General features: G+C 42.1%; 1 protein-coding gene across 10 annotated transcripts in view; it reads left to right on the top strand.

Annotated features, from left to right (window-relative positions):
- The first annotated feature begins 11,803 nt into the window (after window positions 1–11,803).
- The window catches only part of AIG1 (androgen induced 1), a 192,719-nt gene continuing 179,235 nt past the window's right edge, over window positions 11,804–25,287 (top strand). For 4 of the 10 annotated variants that reach the window (XM_059700540.1, XM_059700539.1, XM_059700536.1 and 1 more), the window contains exon 1: window positions 11,814–12,126. In XM_059700540.1, coding sequence (XP_059556523.1) covers window positions 11,986–12,126 — 141 coding nt within the window. In that variant the 5' untranslated portion in view covers window positions 11,814–11,985. Of the gene's footprint in view, window positions 12,127–25,287 lie in introns of all 10 variants that reach the window. The other 6 variants (XM_059700537.1, XM_059700541.1, XM_059700543.1 and 3 more) reach the window with 6 other exon arrangements.

The raw sequence follows: 25,287 nt of genomic DNA on the forward strand, positions 1-25,287 counted from the left end.
TCCACTGGACAGAGAGGCCCTATAGCCTCAGAGGCCAGCCCCAGAACACTGCCACCCAGAGGCTGACCCACAAACTGACTCTTTGCTAAACATAAAATAAGGCAGTCTGGGAAACAAATGCGGCCTGCTTTAAAATAAGGACTGTGGTTTACAACACAGAGGAACAGTATATCGCAGGGAAACTCAACACTCTCCTGAATACCTGGCAGGTCTAAGGAGAGCCACACTGAAGAATAGAAGAACCGAAGGACCTTCACTACTGCAATTTTTTTTCTTTCTTTTTTCACCTTTTAACTAAGAAACCATTTTTTTTTCTTCTTCTTTTTTTTCTTTTCTTTTTTTTTCTTTTTTCTTCTTTTTCCATCACCTGATTTTACCCTTTTAATTACTACCTTCTTATTTTTAACCAGTATTATTACTGCTACCATTTTACCATTTTTTAAAGTGCCATTTTATTTTTTCCTTACTTTATTTTGGGATTAGTGTTCACCATTCTATTTTCATCGTTATATTATTGGTTGTTTCTAGTTTGCATTCATCTCCAGGGAGCTATTGCTGGAATTTGTTGGGATTAATGGCTGTTCTATAGGAGTATTCTCCTCATATAAAAAGTCTCTTCCCCTCTTCCACTTCATTCTCTCTTTTAGCTTTTTTTTTCTTTTCTTTTCTTTTCTCGCTTTTATTTTCCCCCCTCCTTTTTCCCAATTTCATTTTTGCACTCCTTTTTTTTGGTCCCTACTTTTCTTTTCTTTTTTCTCTTTTATCTTTTTCTCTTCCTTCTTCCTTATCCCCTAATTCTCTTAATTCGAGTGGTCACCTTTATTTGGGGTTATTAATATCGTGAATATATTTGTGTATAGTGCCTGGTACGTGGTGCCTTGTTGTGTTGTATTTTGTGCCTTTAAATCAACGCAGCAGATCCAAGCAACAGCAACCTCCTGAGCACCACACCCTCTGCTGAGGAACAGCAGCTGTGCGTGAAACCTTGCCCCACCAGCCAGAAGAGCCACCACAGCTGTGAACAGCACCCACCAGAGGAGCTGCTGCCAACTGAAGAGCAGCAGCTACCGCAACCGCCCGAAGAGCAACCACAGACCAAGGAGTCACTGCCACCAAGGGAGCAACCACTGAACGACTCAACATCTAGATATGTCAGTGAGATCAAACATGGGTAGACAAAGAAACCCCCAAAGGAAAGAGAAGGAGGACTATCCAGAAAAGCAGCTAAGTAATACAGAGGCATGCAACATGACAGAAAAAGAATTCAGAATAAGGGTCCTAGAGTGCATAAACCGGATGGAGGAAAAAATCGACAACCTCTGCAAGAAGCAAGAAGAAACAGATGAAAAAATCGATAACATATGGAAGAAGCTAGAAGAAACAGATGAAAAAAACCAACAACTTAAGTAAGACCCAAGAAGAAATGAAGAGTGATATAGCTGCAATGAAAAACTCCATTGAAAGTATCAACAGTAGACTAGGAGAAGTGGAGGACCGAATTAGTGAATTAGAAGACAAGGAAGCAAAACACACCCAAAATGTACTGCAATTGGAGAAAAAAATTAAAAGACAGGAGGAGAGCCTAAGGGAGCTTTGGGACAACATGAAACGAAACAACATACGAATAATAGGGGTACCAGAACAACAGAAGGATGAACAAGGATTAGAAAACCTATTAGAAGAAATAATACAGTTGGTCCTAAAAAAGAAGGAAATCATACCCTTTACAACAACATGGATGGACCTGGAGGGTATTATGCTAAGTGAAATAAACCAGTCAGAGAAAAACAAGTACCACATGATTTCACTCATATGTGGAATCTAATGAATAAAATAAACTTAACAAGCAAAATAATGACAGACTGATAGAGAGCAGGCTAGCAGCTGTTGGGGCCAAGGAGGCTGGATGATGGTGGGTGGTGGGGGAATTGAACAAAAAAGAAAAAGAAGAGACAGAGGAATTATGGACATGGACAAGTGTGGTGATTGCCAGGGGTGGAGGAGGGAGAGGGAGGTGGAAGAGAGTATAGGGGAATAAATGGTGATGGACAAAGACTTGACTTGGGGTGGTGAACACACAGTGAAGTGAACAGATGATCTGTTGTAAAATTGGGCACCTGAAACCTATATAATTTTTTAACCAGTGTCCCCCCCGATAAATTCAATAAAAAGTGGAAAAATAAAATAAAACTCTGTGAATTAGTAATCTGCATGTGTGTGTGTGTGTGTGTGTGTGTGTGTGTGTGTGTATAGATAGATATATATATATAGTAGTATTTTGTTGAAAGCCTAGAATTATATTTAACTAGTGGCCCAGTGCACAGATTCTTGCACATTGAAAGGAAATCAGGAGTCTGTGCCTGCATGCCCTGGGAGTTTCCACATCCCTGTGAGCCACTGGGAAGTTGTGTGGGGAGTCTGTCCTCCTCCCCACAGCTTCCTGAAAAAATATTTCCAAATGTTCCTTCTGCGGCCAGGGTTGTGCCTTGCTGGCCGAGAAGTCCCCAGTAGATGCCTTAGGCCATGCTGGACGCTTTCCACCTCTCAGAGCTGGATAAGAGATGCTCCAAGGTGAACAATACAAAGTTGGGGATCTTGGGGGGCAGGGGTGCTCTGTTGCCCATGCCCCCACCCTTCAGATCTATCTCTCTTTGACCTTTACCCCGATTGTCAGTCACTACCTTGTAGACACTGTTGTATTGTTGCCTTCCTCTGTAGCTCCAGGGCAATCGGTAAGGGATGACATTTGATCTTGATGCCCGAGGCAGGGTTACAGGAGCTGGGTGGCAATATCAGGCTCATCCTGTTTACTCCAAGTGTCCGCGCTTCAACTATTTTCCAGAGATTGTAACTGCAGGCTTATGGGATACTAAGGATGTAGCAGTGCGCTAAGCAGCAAGCGGCCAAGGAGGAGCCTGAGCTGGGGCCAGGCACCATGCCTCTCCCACTCACACCAGCCTTGCCGTGCCTGCCGCTACCAAAGCTGTGCTCACCAGTCGTGAGCCCGGCTTCTAGCTGAGCAGTGCTTCCACTGTGGGAGCACACTAACCACCAGGGGCAGCTCCTTCATAGAGCATCTGCTCCCTGGTAGCCAGTGTGCATCATAGCAACTGGTCGACCAGGCCTTCTGGTTGGCTGTTCTAGTCGTTCAGTCGTAAAGGTCACTTAGGCTTTTATATACATAGATAGCTATAAACATCTGCTCTAAGCCCATCTTTTGATAAAGAAATGGATGTTGATGGTTTGGAAAGGCTGACAATGAGCTATGCAATTCCATCCTATCTAATAATAGACAAACATGGTAATTAACCATACCTCCGACACACTTCCCATTGGCTAATCAGGGCAATATGCAAAATAACTGCCAACCAAGATGGGAGCCAGCAGCCAGGCAGCAGAAGCAAACAGGAGGCTTGCTTGCTCCAGTGATGGAGGAAGCCAAGGTTCCCTGCCTGCCGCTGCACTCTAAGAAGCAATGTTTCAATTATAGAAGCTAAACAAACCCCAGAAACCTGCTTTCAGCCAGCCGGGCCTCAGACCTAGAGCTGCAACAGTGTTTCAATTATAGAAGCCAAACAAACCCAGATACCTGCTTTCAGCAGCCGAGGTCTCAGAGCTGGAGCCGAGCCTCAGAGCTAAAGCCGGCTCTCAGTTCCAGTGACAGCCATAGAAGGTAAATAAATCCCAGAATAAAAAAAGAAAAAAGAAAAAAAGAGAGGTTGGGAGCTTCAGTCACCTGTCAGCCTAAAAACGGCCCTCAGCCCCTCACTCAGACTGGCCAGGCACCCCAGTGGGGACCCCCACCCTGAAGGGGGTGTGACCAGCTGCAAACAGCCATCATCCCCTCATCCAGGCTGGCCAGGCACCCAAGCGGGACCCCCACCCTGATCCGGGACACCCTTCAGGGCAAACCAGCTGGCCCCCACCCTTGCACCAGGCCTCTATCCTCCTATATAATAAGAGGGTAATATGCAAACTGACCCTAACAGCAGAACGACTGGGAATGACTGGTCACTATGACACACACTGACCACCAGGGGGGAGACGCTCAATGCAGGAGCTGCCCTCTGGTGGTCAGGGTGCTCTCACATGGGAGGAGCTCTGCTCAGCCACAAGCCAGACTGATGGCTGCCATACAGCGGTGGTGGTGGGAGCCTCTCTCGCCTCCTCAGCAGTGCTGTCCAACTGCAATTTAGGCCTGTTCCCCGCTGGCAAGTGGACATCCCCCGAGGGCTGCCGGGCTGCCAGAGGTATGTCTGATTGCCATCTTAGGCCCACTCCCCAGGGGATTGGTCAGCAGGTGGTCATCCCCTGAGGGGTCTCAGACTGCGAGAGGGCACAGAGGGGCTGAGGGACTCCCCACTGAGTACACACATTTTTGTGCACCGGGCCTCTAGTCTATATATATAAAAGCCTAAGCAACCGTTAGGACTGAATTATCTGAACAACTGGAACATCCAGTCGACCAGTCGCTATCTTGTGCACTGACCACCAGGAGGCAGACGCTCAATGCAGGAGCTGCCCCCTGGTGGTAAGTGTGCTCCCATAGCCAACCTCCCATGGCCAGCTAACCTTCCCTGGTTCCTCCCCCTGGCCAGCTAGGGCCTGTCCTGCAGGCCCCAGCTGGCCCAGCCCCCACTGGGACTGGGCAAGATAGCCCCAATAGGCCATGATCACTGGCCAGGCCTAGGGACCCCACCCATGAAAGAATTTCATGTACCAGGCCTCTAGTGTATTAATCAATAGCAGGACTGGGCCTAAATCCAGGAGTTTACCTCCCTGTCAATGCAGTGTTGCCTTCACTCTATAAAAATTACTTTATTTGCAGAGTTATTCTTGCAATTTCCCTCCCTTTAAGGAGAAAGACAAGTTTGTGCCAATAACTATTTTCCTGGACTTTATCATCTATTGTCCCAGCAGGGTGTTGTGACTTCTTTTACAGCCTGGCTTTATTATCTCTCTGAAAGGCAATGCTGAGAAAAATTCATGATTCTCTTATTTAGATGAAACCCCAGCTAGTTAATAATTTATGAAATAATTTTACTGCCACATGGATTTTTCTCCCATCTAATCCCATTGTACAAGTACATGTATGCACTAAAATTTTAACAGTGTAAACAGTGGTGTTGTTTTAAATCTTTGCTCCAAAGAGTTATAAACCTGTACGGGAAATGAAATGTTAGCCTTGAAGGCGATGCTATAAAGATACACAATTATTTGTAGAAAGAGACATGTTCATTTGCATATTCTGGGCTGGTCTTTATTTTGTGGCTGCAATGTTCTCCTTGTGGCATCATTTAGCTTCATGTGACACAACACTTGACTATATTACTTTGACCAAACAGAGAGGTATTTTTCTCACATCACAAGAAATCTGGAAGGAGGCCATAGCAGGTATTGGTTCAGCTGGTGTATTGATGTCAAGACAAATTTGAGATTCTCTGGTTATTTTCATCATGCTTACAAGACGGCTACTGCAGCTCCAGCCATCGTATACACAGTGAAACAGGAAAAATAGGGACAGAGGAGGCCTGCTCTGGCGAAATCTTCCTCAGTAGTCTTTCCAGCAGTTTTCAACTTTACTCAGAACTGTGGCTTGGCCCAGCCAGATCACTGCAATCCAAGGTAAGCTTCAAAACATCCTGTGGGCCTGATATCTTCTATGATCAGAGTCTAGCTGTCAGTGATGTAAGCAATTCATCTGGTATTTTTGACAGATGAATTTTTGAGATAAATGGAAACTGGATGCTCGGGTCCTGGAGGACAAGGTGTCAGAACTAGCCTTGGCTACAGCTGGTCTGCTTGGGCACCAGGGCCTTCCCTCAAGACGAGGCGACCGAGAGCTCTCTCAGCTCTCAGTAGGCCAACTTCACAGATAATTTAAACTGGCTTTTTACACTTTAGGAGGAGGACTGCTTGACAGTGCCATCTGTTATGAAAAACCACGTTTCCTGAAAACAAAATGATGGTGTTTGGTTTCATTTTGTTGAAACTTTCTTTTGTGCTGGGTACTTATTTTACATTTGTATCACACAGTTTTTAAAAGAGACTTTTAACTAGCTCTGAGGCTAACTAACACAAAATGGACTACAGACATTTTATCTGCCCTTAATTCTGGGGAAAATTGCTTAATATGGTCAGAAGTAGCAACCCATGCTGGCATTCCACATATCTGTGCTGTCACTTACTGCAGAAGCTACCAGTTCCCCCAAGCCTTGCCTTAGATGGGCAAAGAGTCTGGTCCCAGGGGAATAGTTTAATTAGCTGCTTCACATAATCTCAGTCCATTGAAGAATATACTTCCTATTTTACAAGAGAGAGAGAATGCTCTCTGACAAGTGTGTCCCCTCTGGATTGGCTAGTTCCATAGGAAGGGTATCTCAGGGCAATCCCCTGGGGGAAGGTGATGGTGGTTGTGCCAGGGATGTTTACCAGCTGCCCCATTAGGAGAAGATGCCACAATCATCTCTTACTATAATGTGAAAGTGCTACCTCGTTGGCAAAAAATTTGCAATTGTAGGTATTATTAGAGAATTTCTGTCTGAGCTGGGCCTTCAGAGATAAGTAGAATTTTGACAGATGGAGAAGATGATATAAATTATTAGTACCCAAGAGGCATGAAAGAGAAAAAGTAAATGTTGAGTTTGGGGGGTGGGGAATAAGTATTCCTATGATAATTCATAATTCTTTCAAAAGGTGCAATAATGGAAGCTGAAGCACTGGGTAAAGGTCAGATAAACCATGGAAGATGTGAGGGCCATGCTAAGGAAAAGAGAGTCACTGACTAGTTTTTAGGAGAGGAGTGATCAATCTGACTTAAAAAGTCTCAGGAAGATCATTCTAGGGGCAGTGCTAAGGGTGACATGGAGACGCAGTTACAGAGCTTAACCAATGAGGCAACAACAGGAGAAATAAAAATGAAGGCTCAGATTTGAGAAATGTTACAGAGAACAGGTCACTAGAATTTGACTATTGACTGGATAGTGATCTCTCCAAGATATCTGTTTTCTCCCCCGAGTCAGTTTCCTAGAAATGCCATTGACAAAGTGCCACAGGCTTCAAACATTTATTGTCTCATAGTTCTGGAGGCTAGAAATCAAGGTGTCAGCAGGATTGATCCCTTTTGAGGCCCATGAAGGAGAATCCATTCCTGGCTTCTCTCCTAGTTTCTGGTGACAATCTGCAATCCTTGGCATTCCCTGGCTTGTCATTACTCCAGTCTCTCCCCCACCTTCACATGGCATTCTCTGTGTGTCTCTGTTTTCTTATAAGGACCTCAGTCATCTTGGATTAGGGGCCAACTCTATGCCTCTATGACATCATTTCTTAACTAATTATATCTGCAATGACCCTATTTCCAAATAAGGCCACTTTCTGAGGAGTTAGAACCTCATCATATCTTTTTGAGGAACACAATTCAACCCATAATATCCCTCTTCCCTAAAAATAGAGGCCTGATTTTGGGCTGACCAGCCCCAGCATGGAGACCGCTTTTCCCAGCTTTGGCCACATGGAAGGGTACTGCTCAATGAGGTGAAGGTAGAATCGTTGTATGGTAGTTTCTTCTGTGAACTTTTCTTAAGAAACAGTGCACATGTACCCTTTTGACCTGTCTTCATGATTTCCACCATCCTGCTTCCAGAATAGAGTTGTCAGCTACAACCGAAGCAATCTTCACTCTTACAGATTTACAGATGGTGATGACTGGGCCTTTTGGACACCCTGGAAAAGGTGTTCACGTAGCTCTCTTTCCAAAGGATAATACAGAAGTTCTTACCTGCAGCTGACTCTAACACACAGGTTTGCTGTTTTTTGGATGACACAATTTTTTAAAATCTGAATTAAAAAGCATTTCGGTAGGGCAGGTACACCAGTTCGGTAGGGCATTTACAACCATGCCCATTACATCTAGCTTTACTTAGCTATGATACATGCCTGTTCTCTGAAGGAATTGAGTTTAAGACCTCTGAAATATCTTTTCATTATGTTGAACATTTATTTAGACTAGAGGCTGAAGGCTGTGGGGAGGAAAGGCCCCCTGGTGGTGGTGGTCCACCTTTTCTCTACCACCCGGAGCAAGTGAGTTCTAGAACCAAGCTCCTACATAGACTCGACACAGCAAAATAGAAATTCTGCAATTACCCTGACACCCACTGGGGAGAAGAACTTTAGCAATGATTTATGTTATTCTCGAATGTTTTGGAGATCTCTCTTCACCAGTAACCCCCATCTACCATAGTAGTTGATGAACATGTTTCTTCTAAAAGCACAATCTCTTTCCTGAGAATTCTGGTCAGTGGATTACCTTCAACTGGCCACACTTCCAGGGATATTTTAGGACCTTTAAGAGACTGACGCTCCCAGGACATCTAGCTCTGTCCAATGTTTCTAATGTAGAGGTGGTGCAGTTTCCAGAGACTGGGGACACTGCAGAGGGGACAATTTTTAAAAGGAAATAATGAGTACAGTGAGTACATATAGATTATGAATCACCAGTAAGCCATCCACATGGGTCGTTCAGAACAGACAAACCGCATCCTATGTCCTAGAGCAGTGGTTCTCAACCTTCTGGCCCTTTAAATACAGTTGCTCATGTTGTGACCCAACCATAAAATTATTTTTGTTGCTACTTCATAACTGTAATGTTGTTACTGTTATGAATCGTAATGTAAATATCTGATATGCAGGATGGTCTTAGGCAACCCCTCTGAAAGGGTCATTCGACCACCAAAGGGGTCGCGACCCACAGGTTGAGAACCGCCGTTCTAGAGGGACTGTCAAAGCAGACTCTCACCTGTCCTGACGGATGTGCTGGGCCTGGATATATGCCCAGGAAGAGAGAGCATTCAAGCAGGATGAGTAGCATTGGCAATGCACAGAAAGATTTGGGGGAGTAAGGGTATGTTTCAGATCTGTATGAGATCTAAATGGTGACTCTCACCTCATCTCCACACTACTTTTTCTAAAGCTTTTCAATGATTCTCCATTGAATCTTTGGTATTTAGAAATCTCCTTACTTAGTAGACTTCCCTGTAGTAAATACAATCCATTTGTAAATCAGGGGAAAATATACATACTAGGTTATAAAAGGGTGGTTTCTTAACTGGTGTTAAGCTACAAATAATCTTTTAAAAAGTGGCGTTCTCAGTTCAAAATGCAGACATTACAGTGTATTTATAGCAATAAAAAGCTGGAAATAACCTAATATCTAAAACGATAGAAAAATTTAAGCAAAATATGATATGTTCATATTATGCCATGTTATGTAATCATTGAACATAATTTTATAAAGAATTTTAAATAATAAGTGAACATTCTTAATAAATCTAAAGCAAAAGAAATCTGTTTGATATGAATTGTTACACAGTATGTCACAACAAGCTGAGTATACAGGAGTGGGCAAAAGTAGGTTAATAATAATTATTATTATTAATTAATAATAATATAAGAATAAAATGTGTTTCACATATTCATAACTGTAAACCTACTTTGCCAAGTCTATATATTGTAAAAAGACTTGCGGTTATATGATAAAATGTTTCCAGTGTTTTCTCTGGTTGATGAGAGAATTCCTATTTAATACCATAAATGTGCTATTTTTTCTTAACAAAGAAAAGCAACTCAAAGCTGTCATTTTTTGTGATTCCAAAGGGGTTTTTCTCATGCCCAAACCTCTAAAAGGAACACATCCCAACTTCTACCTTTGTGGTGCCAACAAATGTGAAGAGGGAAAAATGATTTGCTCAAACATTGATATTGCTAGAAAATGCTTATCTAATATAAACACAGCATTGAAGAAAATGCATAACATTGATTATTATGAGACTAGGCATAAACAATTCTTCCTCCTGCATTTTTAAGTAAAGGCCCATGGCTATATGAAGTTGGCTTCTTGGAATACAACATAAGGAAGACACAGGGGTCCCTGTCATGTCCAAAATTAGCAAGGATTATCATGACTAACATGTCAAACACCCTTCCCTGCAAAAAAGAAAAGAATATCAGTTTTTAGAAGTACTCAAGGAAGTTTACCTTCAGCCAATATACAGAGTAAGATTTAGAGCTATAACAATAATACAGTTATCAAGAAGTTCCCAAAATTGTGGACTGACATTCTCCACAAAATATCTGAGTCAAGGTTTATGCAAATGTTTTATTAAAAACTGCCACAGAACTCACTATCTTACCATGATTAGACAGTCACCAAATAACAAAGGAAAATCCTTTGTTTAGGAAAGATTCAAAACACTTCTTTGAGTGCTATAGTTATTTATTTAAAAGAGAACTGAGTGCAGAATAAAATTTTAAATGACTTTATGAAACTATTTTTATGTTTTACAATGATGGGGACAGGGAGTCTTATTAATTATTTTTCTAAACTGTAAAGTAGGAAGGCATATCAAACTAAAAGGATATCACATGAACTCATAAAACTTTAAGGACCTAGCAAGATATATCTTCAGTAGTTCAACTTTTTAAGAAAACATTTTAAAATTTTGGACAGAGAGGAAACCTTTGGGTGTATGGGACAATGTTCCAACTGACTGAGCCACAGTGGCCAGGGCAGTAGGTCTACTTTTAAGTTTTCTAATCTTATGAACATGTGGCATGGACAAACAATTAAAAAAATAAACTCAACTTTTACATGAAGATAAAGCTATATAAATCATCAATAATGAGTAGTTTCAGGCTGGTAGAATCATCTTGAAATTATCTTTATTTTTTATGACATCATTTCTGTTAGCATAAGGCCAATTTTAAAAATCTACTGACTTTCTTAATTTTGGTTTAGAGCTTGATTGGAAAATTTCCAGCTAACATTTGTGAGTTGTAACTTTCTCTTTCTCTCTCCCAGTGGCTTACCCTGCCCCTCCGTCCACAGTCTCTGACTCAGAGACTATTTGGAGAGGACACCTGTTTTAAATGGATCCACAGGAAATACCTATGCTGTCTTTTCATAATTTGCCCCTGCATCTGGTTGGCTGAAATGTGATCACGCTGCCCACAGACTGATGAAACTCCAATGTGACAACATTTACTGGAAGGCAAGGAGAATCCAGTTTATATTTATTTTCCTTCCATTAAGGCCTGGATGTGTAGCGTAGGAAAAAACTAAATAAGCAAAAGGGCAAAACCAGTTTAACCCTGAGAAGATCAGAATTAAATTACACATACGGGTTTTACATCCTAATTCAGAATTTGTTTTTAAGCAGAATGCAACCTTCCAGCATAAACAGTTATCTGACACTTTCTCTTTTTATAACTTTTTATCCATAAACCTCTTTGTCCAAAGTTCACAGTCTGTCTTCTTATGTATGAACAGGATATTTATAAACCTCCTGTGGAAAGTGCAGGGAAGTCTATCTACCGGGATGGCATTTATAAGGGAGTTTTATAGTGACGAATAGTAGTCTGACCTTAAAAATCCAATTGGGTCCAAAATAAAGCAAGTCCATCTACCCGTGCTCAGGTCGACACCCCACGTTCACGCCTCCACGAAGCCCCCAACAGGAACCACCACAAGGACCTGCGCAGAGACCCCCCCAGCTGGAAGCCTGGTGGACCCTGGGCTCCCCAATTCCAGGCCGGGTTTCTGACCTCCCGCCCGCCTCGCTGTCGTCACCGGCAACGGTCCCCACAGCTCGGCGTGCCCTGGGGGCACCCTCACCCCCGCCCCCCACTCCTGGAACCCCTAGGGGGCGCCCCGGCCAGGTCTCCAGGGACAGAGAAGGCAGGAACAGAATGACGGAGATGACGACAGCGCTGACGCCACGCCGCCCTCGGCCCGGCCAACGGTAGTGCCCCACACGCCGCCCCGCCCGCGCAGGTTGCCCCGGCGCCCGCGGTTGCCAAGGTCCCGCGGGGCGCGCCCCGCCCCGCCCCGCCCCGCTGCCCGCCGCGCCGGGCTCCCCGCCGCGCACCCTGCGCCTCCCTCTCTCCCTCCCTCCCTCCTTGCCGCCCAGCCAGCCCAGGCCTTTGGCGAACATGGCGCTTGTCCCCAGTCAGGTGCTGCGGGTGGCGATTCTGCTGTCCTACTGCTCTATCCTGTGCAACTACAAGGCCATCGAAATGCCCTCGCACCACACCTACGGAGGGAGCTGGAAATTCCTGACGTTCATAGATCTGGTAAGGCTGTCCTCTCCCCTCCCCCGTCCGCCCTGCACCTTAGCCGAGTGTATCTGGGGGTGCCTGGCCGAGCACCTGTGCGCACGCGCCGCCAGCATCCTCTCGGGTCCTCGCCTCTTCCCCAGCGATTGCGTCGGAAGGCCTGGCTGCGCCCACACAGCCCCTCTGTAGCACCCCATGTTACCTGGTCGCTGGGGCTCGCGTGGAGTTGGGGTGCAGCCAGGTGGTGGGCTATTCGGAGGGGAACACAGACCTGCTTCTAAGAGATGACACGCAGAGATTGTCAACTTAATACACGGATTGGACGACCTTGATCATGAGGGGCCTCGGACCCATTCGCTCAAGGTGCTTTCCAGAGCACCCATCGTGGGATCAAGTTGCAGCGACTGTGGAAACTGGGTCCTGTCGAATTACCTGGAGCTCCCTCTGCAAAGGCCCAAATCCTCCACACAAAGAAAAGAAAGCGCCTAATAAAGTTGTCTTTGCCCATTGTCGGTAATATCCTTGCAACCATTTACCCAGAAACATCAGGGGAGAGAAATTTCCAAAATGCATTTCCAGTGTAAACTTACACTCTTCCGTATTTTCCTATGTAAACATTTGTATTAGTTTGCATAAGCAGCTCCTCTTTCGGCACAATATAATAGTGTTGGCAATTGCAGGGTTTTTTTTGTTTTGATTTAATATGTACCTTATCCACTTCTGGCAATACAAGCGCCAGAGAATCAGAACGTGAACATAAGGGGGGAGAATGGCATGGGTGGAACCTAGGAACTTGAGAATGACAGGTGGCTAACTTACTCTCCCAGTACACACTGAAAGGTGACCAAGCACGGGCAGAGGGTTCAAACAAAAGCCACCAATGCTAAAGACTACAGAAAATGTAGAGCCAATTCCTGGGGATGCCGAGGTTGGCTACACAAGCAAGATTGTCATCTCTATTGTTGACTCTTAGCGTTGATGAGGAGAACTTGATACCTGCTTTAAGATATTTCCAAAGGCTTGAGACCTTCAAAGAAATGTAGCCACAGGGTTTTGTTTAGAAAAACCACCTTCTATTTTTATCACCTTAGAAACATTCAGAGAGGAATGTAAGTTCCTTTCCCCAGCAGTCTCCAAATTGTGCTCATATCCTGAAGCACCAAGACTTCCCACGGTTTCAGAGGTTTCATTTTTCAGATCTTCAACTTCCATGTCTTTCTTGACATTTATCTCTCTCTCTGAATATGTGTGATGCCTGCCAGTTGTTTTTTCTTGTTCCCACTCATCCAAGGGTTGAGCACATGATAAGGCTCTGTGCTGTGTTTATCTGTTCCTTTTAGCATTCAGAATATTGTCACCAGAACTGTCTTCATATTTGATTGAAAAAGGAAGTCATACTTGTTTTGACAGGAAAGTGTTCTGGGTTGATTGGCCCCACAAAGATGGTTGGCTCTGCCAATTATGCGATATGGTATATTTGCCATAAGTTGAATGAGTGAAATCTACAGCCCTGAGGTTCTGACAAATGTGTAGCAGAGCGTTAGAAATCATGTCCCTTTTTAACGTCTTTAAACTAATGTTAGAAATATTTAGATATCATTTAAAAATATGTACCTAGGTTTTCAGAATTCTTTTAGGGACTATGTAAACAAAATTCCTCTTAAATTACTACAGTATCCCCTTCCTTAATCAGACCTTACCTAGAGTGGACCCATTTTAGTGCCACCGAGGAGCAATGCTGAATTAAAACACTGTTGGAGACCCCAGCAGAGCCATGGGAACTATGAACAGCACCTTTGCATTAGATACAGTGTGGAGGGGAGCAGAGAAGAGGGTCAGCAGGTGAGAGGGATACACATTGACAGTGCTGGTTAATCCATGAGAGGTGACTGCTTCTCATATTAGCATTGCTTACTGTGTGTTAAAAAACAAGACTCACAAAAAACAATACACTTCTTATAACCTCTGGGTGACAGGAAACTGTAGTACAGCCAATTTGGCTCTACTTAAACTGTCACACAGTTTGTATTTTAACCTTTGGTGGTTGGACTTGTCTATTTTAAATAATGATCATCGCAAATACACTTTTCTCTATCAGAATTCAGACATAGATTCAAATTGGAAACTTTTACTTTGTTTCATATTTTTAGATTCAGTTTGCATAGGGCCTTCAGCCAGTCATTCAAATGTCTTACTCTCTGTGGTTCTGATTGAAATATAATAATTCTCTTTAATCAAGAGTTCTTATGAGAAAGTGTGTATAGAATATGTTCACAAAAACACTCATGCAAAGTGATCTATATATCATATATATATATATATATATATATATTTCGGAGTTTATTTTTTTTAATATATTTTATTGATTTTTTACAGAGAGGAAGGAAGAGAGATAGTTAGAAACATCGATGAGAGAGAAACATCGATGAGCTGCCTCCTGCACATCTCCCACTGGGGATGTGCCCGCAACCCAGGTACATGCCCTTGACCAGAATCGAACCTGGGACCTTTCAGTCCGCAGGCCGACGCTCTATCCACTGAGCCAAACCGGTTTCGGCTATTTCAGAGTTTATAGTCTTTAGAGTGTAAGCATGTAAAGCTGTTAAAACAACCCGCCTGTCCATCCTTAGAAATGGCATTTGAAAAGATTAGGCTACTATAATTTACCCATTTAACTTTTCATTTTTGTGTGTTAAAAAACAAACAAAACAAAGCTGAATAAACTTCATTGCTTAATGCCTTGGACAATTTTAGCAATTCTAAGCTCATTAGAGTAATTTTGGAAGAGGGTTCAGCTTCTCAAAATGTTAAGGAGAGGGCCCCTTTCCTCATCCACTTGGCTCGCAGGGAGTCTGCACATTCATCCTGGTGGCCACAGTCTGATTCCATGTTCCATGGCATCAGTTTACCAGAACGTAAGTCAGGAATCTCAGACTACATGTATGGAGGAGATGGTTATATGGCCGTGGCAATTCCAGCTATATCCATATCTTTCTTTAAGTCATCCCAATAGAATCAAAGCTCATGGTTAAAAGCTGAACTTCTGTTCCCAAGAACGTCTTTCCCCATGATTGAAAAAACTGTAAAAGAACTACAGTTCTTTAAGAAAATTCAAATTAGTAAATGGAAATGCAACACTGTAATGTGGTAGGCAGAATAATGGATCCCCAAAGATGACCATCTCTTAATCCCAGGAATCTGTGACTACATGAGGTTACGTGGCAAAGAAGAGTTAAGGTTGCTAATTAGCTGACGTTAAAACAGGGAGATTCTCCTGGGTTCTCCAGGTGGGCCCAAAGTAAATCACAAGAGTTTTTTAAAGTGGAGGGACGCAGAAGAGGAATCACTTGGAGGAAGATGTCGGTTGCTGAAGAAAGTCACAGAGAGATGCAAGATTGTTGGCTTTGAAGATGAAGGAAAGGTCCAAGAGCCAAGGGATGTGGGCGTTGTCTAGAAGTTGGAAAGGACAAGGGAATAAATTCTCCCCTGGAGCCTCCAGAAGAAATATGGCCCTGCTGACACCTTGCTTTTAACCTGGTGAGACCCATTTTGGGCTTCTGCCCTGCAAAAGTATAAAATAATGTGTGTTATTTAAGTCACTAACTATATGGTAATTTGTTAGAGTAGCAATAGAAAGCTAGTCCACGTGACTTTATGTCCTCAGACCTAGAAAAGAAATTCTGAAATGTTGTTGTATTTATGCAGTGACTCAGCTAGTTCTTTCTGTATACTAGGTAATTGGTTAATTTGAGCTTTAACCAAAATATATGTTTTTGCCTACTGCATCTATGAAACTATGCAGAGGAGACATAAATGCAACAATGGGCAATATGAGAATCTATAAAAACTGAACAACATTGGAAAAACTAGATCTTTGCTTTACTGTAAAGTATTTTGGAGACTATCACTATGCAACATGCTGTGCCAGGAGAAGGAATACCCTTAACTGGAAATAAGCTGGAAAGAAAGAAAATTTAAACTAACTGAAGTTCAAATACCTCCTTAACCAATATTACAGCTGATGAATTTTCTTCAAATGATGCAGATTCCTTCCCTGGTCACTAATTAAAGGATAATTGCCCCTCCCCCCAAAGTTATATAACAATTGCCCCCAAAGATGATTAAAATGAGGAATCAGAATAAAACCAGTATAAATAAATTAAATGAAAAAGGCAGATGCATGCTGAGGCCTCAAAGTAGTGCTGGAGTATAATAGGTATTTTTAAACATTTGAACAAATGGAAACTTTTTCTTACCAAATTTTAGTGTTGATCTACTATATAGATCAATATATTAATCCTGCCTTCTATATTTAAGACATATCTAAACATATTTCAAAATACATTGAAGGTGACTCTTACTGTGATATGATTAGAAACATGTTGTAAAAAACAACTTTAAAATAAAAGGAAGAGAAAAATATGTATTAGACAACAGGGATAGGTTACTTATTGCCATTGTGAAGCAAATTTAGCTAATCTTTAGGGCAACCAACGTAAAAAAGAATACACATTTGAGTGCATTGTTCCTAGTGTTAGCATAAAGGAAACATAGCAATTTATCAGGAAAAAACCAACAAAACAGTTCTTTCCAGCACTGACTTTTCAAGTTTATTTATCACTCAGACTGTCATACAGAGAACATCAGGTAGCATAGTAGCAATGCCTTTGATTGGTTTTTAGCAGAACATATAGAAGGATTCTTACAGTTGACTAGAGGCCCGATGCACGAAATTCATGCAAGAGTAAGCCTTCCTTCCCCCAGCTGCCGGCACTGGCTTCCCTCTGGCACCCGGGATCTGGGCTTCCATAGCAGCCCTGACTTCATCCAGAAGGTCATCCAGTCTAATTAACATATTACACTTTTATTATTATAGATGTTTCTTATATCATCCTATATAATAAAAGGCTAATATGCAAATAGACCGAACAGTGGAACGACTGGTTGCTATGATGTTCACTGACCACCAGGGGACAGACACTCAATGCAGGAGCTGCCCCTGGTGGTCAGTGCACTCCCACAGGGGTAACGGCCACTCAGCCAGAAGCTGGGCTCATGGCTGGCAAGCGCAGCAGCAGTGGCGGGAGCCTCTCCCGCCTCTGCGGCAGTGCTAAGGAGCAGTGAGCCGAGCGGTAAGGAGCAAGCAGACGGGCGTTAAGGAGTGAGGGATCCTGGACTGTGAGAGAGTGCAGGCTGGACTGAGGGACAACCCCCCTCCTGCATGAATTTCATGCACTGGGCCTCTAGTACTTTTATGAAAGCCAAAGGCTTGGTCTTATATTTTGACTAGGTGAAGACATTTTTGTAGAGGTTTAAGGTAATATGATGTAGGCACTTATTTTTGTTATCTAAATCTGTATTGCAAAAGAATTTAAGAAAACCAGAGCGTGAAGGATAAAGAAGGGTGTGGGTTGTTCGAAGATCAGGAAATGGTCAAGAATACCTGGAGGATACACTTTTTGCTTTTAGACATACTAAGAATTTTTGGCATTTAAAAAAATGTTTAAAAGTTAGAACTACATATTATACAACGAAGGTGAAATTTAAAAAAAATCTTTTTTTTTTTTTTTTTTTTTAGTAGAATCATCTTTGACCCTGAAATGTGCTCATAAACTAGAAGGATTAAATAATGTTTTTTCCTAACCTAGGGGAATAATTGTGAGTGTAATACTTTGCAAAGCACCCTGTTCACTTTCTTTGAAAGTGTTTCTTTTGAACCAAACATAAAATAGAGGCCTGGTTTTGTTAGAGTGGAGGCTCTAGTTAAGGATATAATCACCCATTCCCTTTCTTAGTTACAACTGTTATTGAAATTACAGAAAGTCATCTGACCACTAGTTGAGGTCACTTCTTTTCCCATCCCTGCCATCCCCCATCCCTGGTATAACATTTAGCAAAATTGGTAGCTGCTCTTGAGGGTTTTCATTTGTTTCTCTGTGTTCCCCTGAAGTGTCATGTGTTTCTGTGGAACTGTGAACAATAGTACAATTTTCCATATTGAATCAGATATTCCTGTGAGCCAACATGCTTGGAAAAATCTTTCTGCTTAGGATTCCATAACAACGGAGCTTTCTTTTGTATCTAGCAGCCTATGGCTAGACAGCAAAGGGCCCATTTCTCACCGGCAGGGCAGTCCTCCTGGAGTCCAGTGAGCACAGAGCTCCCTTTGAATGCAGGGCATCCCTTGATCAGATCAATTCTGGAGCAAGATAGGGAATGTAGTTTCGATTGGCTTCATCAAGATAGACTGCTCAATAATAACCAGAGAAATTGCTTGAATACTGTTTTGCATCTTGAGAAAATAGAATGTGTCCATTACAGTATTTTAGAAGCATGGAGTTCTAAAAAGTCAGTGAGATAATGGTATAGCCCTTTAATACTGACTTAGATGTGTCAGGCTATTATTATTTAAACATTTAATTTCACAAGCAATACATAGAATCATAGAAAATTTGTACAGTACAGGAAACCATAGGGAAGAAAATACACTCCATCTTAATTTATCCCTAATTTTCTGTGCATCTTAGCATTTGAGTGCTTTAAGGTGGTATTTAAATGGGAACTTTATATACACATGGAAATACACACAAAGTCAGGCTGCAGTTATATATTATATACACACACACAAACACACACACACACACACACTCACACACACACACACACTGAGTGGCCAGATTATTATGACCACCCCATCAGTACTTTGTTAGGCCACCTTTTGCCTTCAATACTGCAGTGATTCTTCTTCAGGCAATGCCAAGAAGAATCGCCGCACTATTGAAGGCAAAAGGTGGCTCAATGAAGTACTGATGGGGTGGTCATAATAATCTGGATACTCAATATATATATATACAGTGTATGTACATATATAGTCAGATTTAAAAGTTATTTTTAAATTGCAGAGAAGAATATTACTCAGAGATACCAATGTTAATATTTTGTGTTTTACCTTTTGAGCCATATATATTCTTTTTTTTTTAAAAAGAGAAAAGCTCAATATATACATACTAGAGGCCCGGTGCATGAAATTTGTGCACTGGTGGAGGGGGGGGGGAGTGTCCCTCAGCCCAGCCTGCACCCTCTCCAATCTGGGACCCCTCGAGGGATGTCTGACTGTCACAATCTGGGACTGCTGGCTCCCAACCGCTCGCCTGCCTGCCTCATTGCCCCTAACTGCTTCTGCCTGCCAGCCTGATAGCCCCCCCAACTGCCCTCCCCTGCAAACCTGGTTGCCCCAACTGCCCTCCCCTGCTGGCCTGGTCCCCCCCAACTGCCCTCCCCTGCCAGCCATCTTGTGGCTGTAGATGCCACCATCTTTGAGGAAGTGGCAGTGAATTAGCATATCCCCTCCTTATTGGCTATGGGCACTACCATCTTTGCGGCAGCATGAGGGTCAGTTAGCATATTCCCTCTTTATTAGATAGGATGGTTTGTAAAACTTAATTTTTAAATTAACATTCACAAAAATTAACTCTTTTTGGTGTACAGTTTATGGGTTTTGATAGATGCATAGACTCATGTAGCCACCACCACAGTCACCTAAAGATATTCCTTCATGCTATCCCCTTGTAGCCAAACTCTCCCCTGAATCTTAGCAACCCCAGATTTGTTCTCTATCCCTATGGTTTTGCGTTTTCTAGAAAAAACATAACATATAGTACATAGCATTTGAGTATGGCTCTTTGAGTTTAGCATAATGCATTTCAGATTCCTACATGCTGTTGTGTATCAATAGTTTGTTTCATTTTATTACTGAACTAGAGGCCCTGTGCACAAAAATTTGTGCACTCGGGGGGGTCCCTCAGCCAGGCCTGTGTCCTCTCGCAGTCTGGGACCCCTCGGGAGATAACGACCTGCTGGCTTAGGCCTGCTCCCGGGTGGCAGAGGGCAGACCCAATCCCTAGGTGCAGCCCCTGGTCAGGCTCAGAGCAGGGCCGATTGGGGAGTTGGGGCGCCGCCCCGTCATGCACAGAACAGGGCAGATTGGGAGGTTGTGATGCCACCCTCAGTCACGCTCAGGGTAGGGCCAATTGGGGGGTTGGGGCACCGTCCCCTGTCACACTCAAGGCAGGGTCGATGGGGAGGTTGCGGCGCCACCCCCTGTCACGCACAGAGCAGGGCCAATCAGGGGGTTGGGGCGCTGCCCCCATCACACACAGAGCAGGGCCCATCAGGGAGTTGGGGCACCGCCCTCTATCACCCACAGAGCAGGGCCGATCAGGGGGTTGGGGCGCCGCCACTGTGACACTCAGGGCAGGGCCGATGGGGAGGTTATGACTCTACCCCATCACACACAGAGCAGGGCCCGTGGGGAGGAGGGGAGGGGAGCTCCCCCCTATCAGGCACAGAGCAGGGCTGCTCAGGGGGTTGTGGCCCCGCCCCCTGTCACACACAGAGCTGCAGGGCGATCAGGGGGTTTGGGCGCTGCCCCCTGTCAGGCTGATCCCGGTGCCGGGAGGCATATTAACCTTTTACTTATAGAGTAGAGGCCTGGTGCATGGGTGGGGCCGGCTGGTTTGTCCTGAAGGGTGTCCTGGATCAGGGTGGGGGTCCCCACTGGGGTGCCTGGCCAGTCTAGGTGAGGGGCTGAGGGCTGTTTTCAGGCTGGGAGTGACTGAAGTTCCCAACCGCTCCTTTTTTTCTTTTCTTTCTTTTTCTTTTTTTTTTTTTTTTTATCCTGGGCCAGCTTTACCTTGAGGCTTGGCTCCAGCTCTTAGGCCTCCTCGGCTGAAAGTAGGTTTCTGGCCTTTGCTTACAATGTTGCGAATCTGCTGGCTGAAGTCCCGCGGTATTTGTTAAAATGTTTCTAAACTGCCCGCTCAGAGGCCTGCAGCTTTAGGCGGGGAACTTGGTTTCCTCCAACGATCCTCCGTCACTGAGGCAAGCAAGCCTCATGTTAGTTTCAAGCTGCCTGGCTGCCGGCGGCCATCTTGGCTGACAGTTAATTTGCATATCTCGCTGATTAGCCAATGAAAAGGGTAGCGGTCGTATGCCAATTACCATGTTTCTCTTTTATTAGTGTAGATAGTATTTCTTTAATTGTTGAATTGCATCCCATGGTATTCAACTTATGAATACCATGGAATATTTATCCACTCATAAGTTGAAGAGCTTTTGAGTTTTTTCTAGTTTGGGGTAATAATAAAGCAGCAGCTATAAACATTTGCATACAAGTTCTTGAATGAACATGAGTTTTCATTTTTACTGGGAGTGTACCTAGGAGTGGGATTGCTTGGCTATATAACTGGATAAGAAACTGCCAAACTGTTTTCCAGGGTGGATGTGCCATATAGTATTACCATCAGCAGTGTTTGAGAGTTCCAATTGCTTTGAGTCTCATCAGTGTGGCATTGTCAATTTTTCTTCTAATTTAGGTATTATAATAAGTGTGTGCTAGTATCTCATGGTGGTTCTAATTCGCATTTTACTGGTGACTATTGATGTTAAGGGTCTTTTTCTGTGCATATTTATCATACATATCATATCTTTGAGAAGTATCTTTTCCAGTCTTTGCCCATTAAAAAATTAGATTGTTTCTTAGGATTGAACGTTAAAATTTTTTGTGTATGCTGAATATAAGTTCTTTGTCAAATAAGAGATTTGCAAACATTTTCTCCCTGGCATGACATGTAATTTCTTTTGCAGGGCAAAAGTTTATCATTTTTATGACATCCAAATAATAATAATTTTTTTCTTTTATGGAACATGCATTTGATGTTTATTTAAGAAAGTTTTACCTAATCCAAGGTCAAAAAGAGTTTCTTCTCTATTTCTTTTTAGAAGTTTTACTTCTTAGACCTATGATCTTTTTCGAGTTAGTTCTTTAGGTATGGTGTCAAATTGAGTCTCTTCCCCCACCCCATAAGGTTATACAGTTGTTCCAGCACCATTTCTTGAGAGGACTATCCTTTCACAATTGCTTTGCACCTTTGTCAGAAATCAAGTGACTATATTGTGGCTCTATGTGGATTCTATTCTGTTCTACTGATGTGTCTGTCTGGTCACAAGTCCCACACTGTGTTGATTATTGCAATTTATCATCAGTCTTTTTTCAAAATTTATTAGGCTATTCCTAAATGCTTTGCCTCTGTTTGAATTTTATACTACTCTTATGAATATCTACAAATAATTCTACTGGGACTTTTGAGAGGAATTTCATTGAATCTACAAAATTATTTGTGAAAACTTGAAATATTAACATGTACTCTTCCAATCCATGAACATGATATATCTCTCTATTTATTTAGATCTTTGATACCTTTCATTGATGTTTTGTAGTTTCCAGCATATATATATATATATATATATATATATATACTGCACATATTTTGTTAAATATATACCTGTTTTGTTTTTATTAGTGCTATTACAAATGGTATTTTTAAAATTAGCCTTTTATTAAATCTTTCATATTTCACATTTTTATTGAGTTAATTGTAGATTGACATTAGTTGTATAACATAATGCAGAGAGATCTGTGTAGCTTTACTCAGTTTTCTCCAATGGTAACATCCTGTATAACTGCATCATAATATCACAACCAGGACATGGATCTTGAAACAGTCAAGACACAGAATAGTTACATCACCACAAAGGACCTCATGCAGCATTTTTATGGCCACACCTACTTTCTCCCTTAGTCCCATCCCTGGCCCCTGTCATCCATGACTTTGTTCTCCATGATTTTGTCATTTCAATATTATTATATAAATTGGATCATATATATGTGTCTATGGGGGATTGGCTTTTTCACTCAGAATAATTCCCTGGAGATTTCATCCAAGTTGTTTCATATGTTGATGGCATGTTCCTTTTAATGCTGAGTGGCATTTCATGGTATGCTTGCAACACAGTTTGTTTAACCAGTCACCCATTAAAGTATATCTGGCTAAATTAGCTTTTCCTAACCATTATATGCTTTTATCATTGCTCAGTTTCAAAGGTAAATTCTAGTCTTGTGTAGGCCTCTCTAGAATAAGAATGACTAAATTATTTTGAAGATCTCTCTAATCAGACTGCCCCTCTTTGCTCTTAAATTGCGATTTTAAATAGCATAGAATAAAAAAAGAACTTGTGTTATTGTAACTGTAAATAAGACTTAACTTTGATACCTCATAATGTGAATTCCCTTGGGCTAAGATTTCACTTATGTGTGTACTACCACAGTGCCATGCTGGTACAGATAGTTAAAAGATAATTACATGATAATAATTGATAAGCAGTTTTCCTAATGACTTCTCTGTCTTCTAAGTTAATAATAAAAAATAAAATATCTTTTGATCTTGACATGGATCTCTATCAAATATAAGTTAGAAGTCAAGAGAAGTGTATCAAAGACACTGCAATACCATTGCATTTGCTTTATTTCTACTTCGCATTTTTACTGAATGACAACTTAAAATTATAACTTAAAATTATTTTTTATTCTAATGCATTTAATGTTTCCACATGTTAACACAAATTAAACTCATAACTTCACTGCAATAACCACAACCTGAGCCAATTTATGTTTGCCACAAAAAGTCATTATGATGTGACCTACTTTGATATTTTAAAAATTGCCATTAGTGTCCTTAGGCATAAATAGAAAGGGACCATCACTCTACCAGAAGATCTAAACTGTAAAGGAAAAGAGATTTTTTTTAAAAAATAGAATGCCAACAGATGTAACCTCCCTGTTTTTTGCTGAAATGGGGCTTGCTCTGTGAATTTGTAGTGGGAGGATTTCCCCAGTCTTTATGCCTTCCTCATTTCCTCATTTTTTAAAACCAAAGATTTGTGATCCAATATTATAAACACATCCTTGCATGTCCTCAATTACCATATCCCTTTTGCTTTCAGTTTTACTCAGCTAGAAAATCTGTAATCCTGATTAACCCCGACTACCTGCCTATGCATGTCTGCACCTGAGCAGCTGAGCACTATTTAAAAAATCACAGAAGCATGCCATTGGGTCTTGCTTAATCTGTATGACCACAAATATCAAGTGGGCGCCCAGTACTGCCAACAATGTGCTACAGTCCCTAGTCAGTTGAATATCTTATTCTCCCAGTGCCTGTTTCCCTCTGTCCTCAAACTTGGTCATCCCTTCCCTGATCCTCTCAGTGCTCACTCAGAGAACAATCTTCATATTGGCCAAAGCACATAATGAACTTACTACTTGTTTCAGTAAGAACACAAAAGCAATCAGAAGAGACTTCTACTTCTCCCATTATCACGTCTACCAATCTACCTTCAGGTGAAGCTGTACTCCATGTTCCCTCCTGTTAGATGAACTGTCTGTTCTTCTAAGGACAACTTTCTGTGTGCACACTCAACAACCTCTAACCTTCCTGCGTATTCTGTTACTCAGATTACCCCCCTTCCCTCCCGTATTGTATAATTTTCCATTTCTATTACTTCATTTCAATCTGTCTACACACATACTATGCCGTATCTCATCGTAAACAAAACAAAATAAAATTTATCTTGATCTTGAGTCTTTTAGTGCCACTCTATTTTTCTTAATCTATTTTCAGCAAAGCTCTTAAAAGAACTGTCTACACATCTAGTTTCCACTTCCTCTTCTCCCATTCTCTCTTAAACCCACTGCTGAAAGAGCTATAATTAAGGTCATCAGTCACCGCTACACTGACAGATATAATGGCCAATTTTAAATCTTTATTTAACTCAAACTCTCAGGAATATTTGATCCAGTTGGTCACTTTCTGTTTCTTGAAATACTTTCTTAAACTTGGCTTCTGGGAAAATATGCCCTCCTGACTTTCCTCCTACTTTTCTGGCTGTTTCTTTTTAGTTTCCCTTTCCAGTTTCTCTTCCTCTTCTTAACCTCTCAATGTCAAATGTCTAGAAATCAGTTCTAGATCCTCTTCCTTTTATAGTCTACATTCTGCACTTGGGCATTTCACCTAGCATCATGGTTTTTAGTATATTCTATGTGGTGATGGTCCTCCAGATTTAAATCTGGAGTCCCAATCTTTCCTAAGTTCCCTATTCCTCTATCCAACTGCCTGCTTTGTCTCTGCTTAGAGGGTTAATATGTATTTCAAACTTGTGCTCAAAATCAATATTCTTGGTTTTACCTCCCAAACCTGCTTCTACCTCATTATTCTCTATCTCAATAAATACCACCATTGTTCAGGACTGTAGTGTAGTACAAATTCAAGGTTTATTGTTCAG

This window comes from Myotis daubentonii, chromosome 6 (assembly GCF_963259705.1).
Source record: "Myotis daubentonii chromosome 6, mMyoDau2.1, whole genome shotgun sequence".
NCBI classification, from domain to species: Eukaryota; Metazoa; Chordata; class Mammalia; order Chiroptera; family Vespertilionidae; genus Myotis; species Myotis daubentonii.